Source organism: Arachis ipaensis, chromosome B3 (genome assembly GCF_059453495.1).
Source record: "Arachis ipaensis isolate K30076 ecotype BB chromosome B3, ASM5945349v1, whole genome shotgun sequence".
Taxonomy (NCBI): domain Eukaryota; kingdom Viridiplantae; phylum Streptophyta; class Magnoliopsida; order Fabales; family Fabaceae; genus Arachis; species Arachis ipaensis.
The window spans coordinates 86,015,413-86,021,546 of record NC_142438.1 but is presented as its reverse complement, the minus strand read 5'-3'; the positions used below and the strand labels follow the sequence as shown (position 1 = coordinate 86,021,546).

Here is a 6,134-nt window from a genome sequence, read left to right as displayed (position 1 = left end):
TTCCTTCATTCCCTTGATCCAATCTTTGTCTCCTAAATCTGAAATCACTTGACAAACATATCAAGGCATCTAATGGAATCAAGGTGAATTAAATTTAGCTATTTTATGTCCTCAAAACATGTTTTCACTCTTAAGCACAATTAAAGGAGAAGTTATAAAACATGCTATTTCATTGGATAAATGCGGGTAAAAGGTTATAAAACCCCCTAAATCAAGCACAAGATAAACCCTACAAATGGGGTTTATTAGGGTGGTAACTCAATTCAAAATCATAATCCTTTAGCAACTCCATCAACCTCTTTTGATGCATATTAAGCTCTTTCTGATCAAAGATGTACTTGAGACTCTTATAATCAGAAAAGATGCTAAACTTCACTCCATACAAGTGGTGTCTCCAAATCTTCAACGCAAACACAATCACCACTAATTATAAGTCATGAGTTGGGTAATTTACCTCATGCGGTCTTAGCTGACGCGATGCGTAAGCCACCACATTCCGGTGTTGCATCAACACGCAACCCAAACCCTTCAGTGATGCATCACAATATACTTTAAACGGTTCATGCAGTTCCGGTAAAATCAAAACAGGTGCTGAAGTTAACTTTTGTTTCAAGGTCTGAAAACTTTCTTCACACTCCGACGTCCACACAAACGGCACCTCCTTCCTTGTCAACTTAATCATCAGAAGTGCAATCTGGAAAAATCCTTCAATAAATCTCCGGTAATACCCGGCTAAGCCCAAGAAACTCCTAACTTCCGTCACCGTTGTTGGTCTTTCCCATTCCATCACCGCCTCTACTTTCGAAGGATCTATGGCTATTCATCATTTGCTCACCACGTGACCTAGGAACTTCACTTTCTCCTTCCAAAACTCACACTTGGACAACTTAATATACAATTTCCGCTCCTTTAAGATTTGCAACACAATTCTCAAGTGTTCCTCATGCTCCTTCACTGTCTTAGAATAAACTAAGATGTCGTCTATGAAAACCACCACGAATTTGTCCAAAAAGGGACAAAATACTCTGTTCATGTAATCCATGAACACAGCAGGTGCATTCGTTAACACAAAGGACATCACCGCAAACTCGTAGTGTCCATAGGTCATCCTAAATGCAGTTTTCGGATTGTCATCCTCTTTCACCCTTATCTCATGATAACTGGATCTTAAGTCAATCTTTGAAAACACCCCAACTCCTTGCAATTGATCCATTAAGTCATCGATTCTAGGCAACGGATACTTGTTCTTCACAGTCCCTTTGTTCAACTGTCGGTAATCCACACAAAGTCGCATCCCTCCATCCTTCTTCTTCACCAATAAAACTGGTGCTCCCCACGGAGATACACTCGGTCGAATGAACCTTTTGTTCATAAGCTCTTCCAACTGAGCCTTTAGTTCAGCCAACTCTATCGGAGCCATTCGATACGGCACAATCGACACCCCCGGCACCAATTCAATCGCAAATTCAATCTCCCTCTGAGGTGAAAACTCAGGAATATCTTCCGGTAAAACCTCCAAAAAGTCTCTAACTACCGGGATTTAATCTAGCCTTTGATTATCACCTAACACATTTGCAGCTAACAGTATGTAACTCTGACACTCTTCCCCACTACAGTGCACCATTACAGAGTTCAGGTAATAACCCTCAGCTACCACTACTCCATTTTCTCCTTCCGGCATAAACTGAATTGACTGCTCAAAGCAATCCAACAAAACTTGGTTCTTTGACAACCAATCAAATCCCAAAATCATCTCCAACCCAACTATTGGTAAACAAATCAAGTAATGCACAAAATCTCTACCCTCTAGCTTGAAACCTACTTGCCTACAACCTGACCTAGTCACCACCGTCTGATGCAGAGTATGTACATGCAATTCAAATGCTATTTCGGACACTTTCAAGCCTAGTTCCTCAACTTTAGCAAATGAAATAAAGGAATACTAAGCTCCAGTATCATATAATGCAACCAAGATCTTGTCACCAATTAAACAGTTACCTTTCATCAGAGGATCCGCCTTAGCAGTATCCTTGGTGTTCACTGTAAATACTTGCCCTTCGTGTTGACTCTGACTCGCATTCGGGTTCCTTCCATGAGTACAATCTCTCGCAATATGACCAGGCAATCCACAGTTGAAGCAAGCACCTATACCAATCTTGCAAGAGTCATATGGATGAAAACGTCCACAACGATCACAAATTAAATCCGGAGAAACCTTACTCTAATTCCCCCCCCCCTTTGCCACGTTAGTACTGATTATAAGTGTTCTTTCTGAAGCCTCCTTGACCTTGAGGTGCGTGTCCTCCTTTCTTGAAATTCTGACCTCTTGGCTGAAAGTACTTGCCACGTCCCCGACTAGTGTTTCCTCCATGAGTGTCCTTTGACGAGGCTACCGTCTTTGCATATTCCTCAACAACTCTCGCGTTGTTCACCAGATCGGAGAAAATACGAATCTCCAAAGGAGCCACAGCAGTCATGATGTTATCCTTCAAGTCCCTTTGATGCTTGATGTGCTTCCAGCTTTCGTAGGTTTTCGAGGCACCTTGACACACCCTAGAGAACCTACAGAGCTCCTCAAATCAGCTAGTATATTCTGCCACAAACAAGGAATATTATTTCAGCTGCGTAGGTTCCATCTCCTTCGCTTCCCTTGCAGATTCAGGAAAGTACTTCTTATAAAAAGCTGTTTGGAATACATCCCAAGGGATGTCGGCATTCTGAAGTTGTAACACGCAGCATTCTCCATGCCACCAATGCTGGGCCTCTCCCAAAAGCTGATATGCAGAAAACTCTACATACTGGTTATTCAGAACATGTTGTGCTTGTAAAGCACACTCCATGGCCTGAAACCAATTATCCGCTTCTGCAGGGTTGATTGAACCTCTGAAACTTGGCAGATGAACCTTGAGAAAAGTAGCCAAGGTCATCGGAGCAGCTCCCATGTTATCACCATTTCCTTCTGCATTATCATTCCTATTTCCATCTCCGTTTCCGTTTCCAGCCGATTGGCCTAACCTCTGCACAGCTTGCAGAGTCGTAGCAGTATTTGACTCCATGGTATTTGATGCCAGGGCATCTCAGCTAGTTTTACAAGCCATTTTTAGTTTGTTTTAGAGTAGTTTTATGCATTTCTTAGGCAATAAGTAAGTATTTAGATGAGAAATTCATGTTTGTCTTGATTCAATCAAACATTGTTAATTTTGTACATTTTCATGAGATTTATGCAAAGAATTGTTTAATGCTATGAATAAGGCATTATCTTGTGATTAAGGCAATACTTTGATGAATTTTGTTTGGTTGATGATAGGTAAGAAGAAGCTAAGAAAATAGAAGGCAAAGAAGCAACAAGAAAGCCATGAAAGGAAGCAAAGAGAAGCAACGTTGGAGCCATAGTTGGTGATCCAACGTTGCTGGAAACGTTGTTTCTTACAGCATGAAGGGGTATACTTCAAACAAGAATAACGTGAGCTACAGAGCTCCAAATGAGGTGATTCTAAGAGCATCGAAAAGTATGAATCTAGAGATTTCCAAGAATATATGGCACTGCATGGTGGGTACTTAATTTGAGGGAGAAAACTTGCCCCGAAAGTGCAAAGATGAACATAGTATCAACATGTAGTAAGGCCAGCTGTCCTCGACATCTTCCATGGATTATAACTCGAGTTATAGAGCTCCAAACTACGCGCTCCCAACGAAATTAGAACGTAGACATTCAGGGCTTTCCAACAATATATAATAGTATGGGATGGACAATGCATTTGAGCTCCAGAATCTGGCGATTTCGACCACGTTGGTGTGCCAACGTTGCCTCCAACGTTGCACACCGATGCCAGCAACCATGTCCCCTTCAAAGGAGCATAACTTGAGTTGCAGATGTTCAATTGAGGTAATTCTAGTTAGGTTAGAAAGCTGACATTCATAGCTTTCCAACCATATATAATAGTCTATAGTGGGCATGAAATTGGCAACGTTGACAAGAGGACAAAGTGACATCCTAAGGCTTGATGTGCAACATTCAGTTTTGGAATTTGAAAATTTGGCATCAACGCGCATGCGTAGGTGACACGCACGTGTAGGTGACGCGCACGCGTGGATATGCCAACGTGGAGGGAGAATTTGTAGTCCAACGCTAAGGCCAACATCTGCGATAAGCTTTCAAAAATTGGAGTTGGGAACTTTGCATCGACGTGTACGCGTCAATGACGCGTATGCGTGGATATACTTTTTCAGCCCAACCACGCGCACACGTACGGCACACTGGTGCATGAAATTGTGATGTCCAGGCTCGAACAATCCCTGGCAATGTGAGCAACTTGGTACGCGTAATCGTGATTACACTTTAATTATGTAGAATTCATGGCTCTCTCTTTCCTTGGCAATGGCGCCAAGAACATGGTACCAGTACCACGGTTCACAACTTCAATACAACTAACCAGCAAGTGCACTGGGTCGTCCAAGTAATACCTTACGTGAGTAAGGGTCGAATCCCACGGAGATTGTTGGTATGAAGCAAGCTATGGTCACCTTGCAAATCTCAGTTAGGCAGATATAAATTGATAATGATGTTTTCGAATACTAAATAATAGAATAGGGATAGAAATACTTATGTAATTCATTGGTGAGAGTTTCAGATAAGCGAATGGAGATGCTTTCGTTCCTCTGAACCTCTGCTTTCCTGCTATCTTCATCCAATCAGTCTTACTCCTTTCCATGGCTGGCTTTATGCAAGGGCATCACCGTTGTCAGTGGATACATCCCCTCCTCTCAGTGAATAATATGCTCACGCACCCTGTCACGGCACGGCTATTCATCTGTCGGTTCTCGATCATGCTGGAATAGGATTCACCCTCCTTTTGCGTCTGTCACTAATGCCGAACAATCGCGAGTTTGAAGCTCGTTACAGTCATTCAATCATTGAATCCTACTCGGAATACCACAGACAAGGTTTAGACTTTCTGGATTCTCTTGAATGCCGCCATCATTCTAGCTTACGCCACGAAGATTCTGGTTAGGAGATCTAAGAGATATTCATTCTAGCTTATTTCATGTAGAACAGAAGTGTTTGTCAGGCACGCGTTCATAAGGGAGAAGGATGATGAGCGTCACACATAATCATCACCTTCATCACGTTCTTGGGTGCGAATGGATATCTTAGAAGCGAAATAAGATGAATTGAATTGAAAACAGAAGTACTTTGCATTAATCTTTGAGGAACAGCAGAGCTCCACACCTTAATCTATGGAGTGTAGAAACTCTACCGTTGAAAATACATAAGTGAAAGGTCCAGGCATGGCCGAGATGGCCAGCCCCCTAAAACGTGATCAATAGTCTCCTAAGATGAACTATGGAATAAAACTGAGACCAAAGATGCCTAACACAATAGTAAAAGTTCCTATTTATAATAAACTAGCTACTAGGGTTTACATGAGTAAGTAATTGATGCATAAATCCACTTCCTGGGCCCACTTGGTGTGTGTTTGGGCTGAGCCTGAGTGTTGCACGTGCAGAGGCCATTTGTGGAGTTGAACGCCAGCTTCTGTGCCAATTTGGGCATTCAACTCTGGTTTTGGATCCTTTTCTGGCGTTGGACGCCAGATTTGGGTAGAAAGCTGGCGTTAAACGCCAGTTTACGTCGTCTATTCTTGGCCAAAGTATGGACTACTATATATTTCTGGAAAGCCCTGGATGTCTACTTTCCAACGCAATTGAAAACGCGCCATTTCAAGTTCTGTAGCTCCAGAAAATCCACTTTGAGTGCAGGGAGGTCAGAATCCAACAGCATCAGCAGTCCTTTTTCAACCTCTGAATCTGATTTTTGCTCAAGTCCCTCAATTTCAGCCAGAAAATACCTGAAATCACAGAAAAACACACAAACTCATAGTAAAGTCCAGAAATGTGAATTTAACATAAAAACTAATGAAAACATCCCTAAAAGTAACTAGATCCTACTAAAAATATACTAAAAACAATGTCAAAAAGCGTATAAATTATCCGCTCATCACAACACCAAACTTAAATTGTTGATTGTCCCCGAGCAACTAAAAATCAAATAGGATAAAAAGAAGAGAATATACTATAAATTCCGAACTATCAATGAAACAGAGCTTCAATCATATGAGCGGGACTTATAGCTT

The 6,134-nt window shown here is 41.8% G+C and overlaps 1 protein-coding gene across 1 annotated transcript; it reads right to left on the bottom strand.

The window, feature by feature from the left end:
- Positions 1-1,540: 1,540 nt before the first annotated feature.
- On the bottom strand, positions 1,541-2,477 carry LOC148571433 (uncharacterized). The gene is made up of 3 exons (XM_088507262.1): positions 2,324-2,477; positions 1,999-2,145; positions 1,541-1,917 (listed from the first exon to the last, which is right to left on the bottom strand). The coding sequence occupies exons 1-3, from the start codon at positions 2,475-2,477 to the stop codon at positions 1,541-1,543; spliced, it is 678 nt and encodes a 225-aa protein (XP_088363388.1).
- Between the last annotated feature and the right edge of the window lie 3,657 nt (positions 2,478-6,134).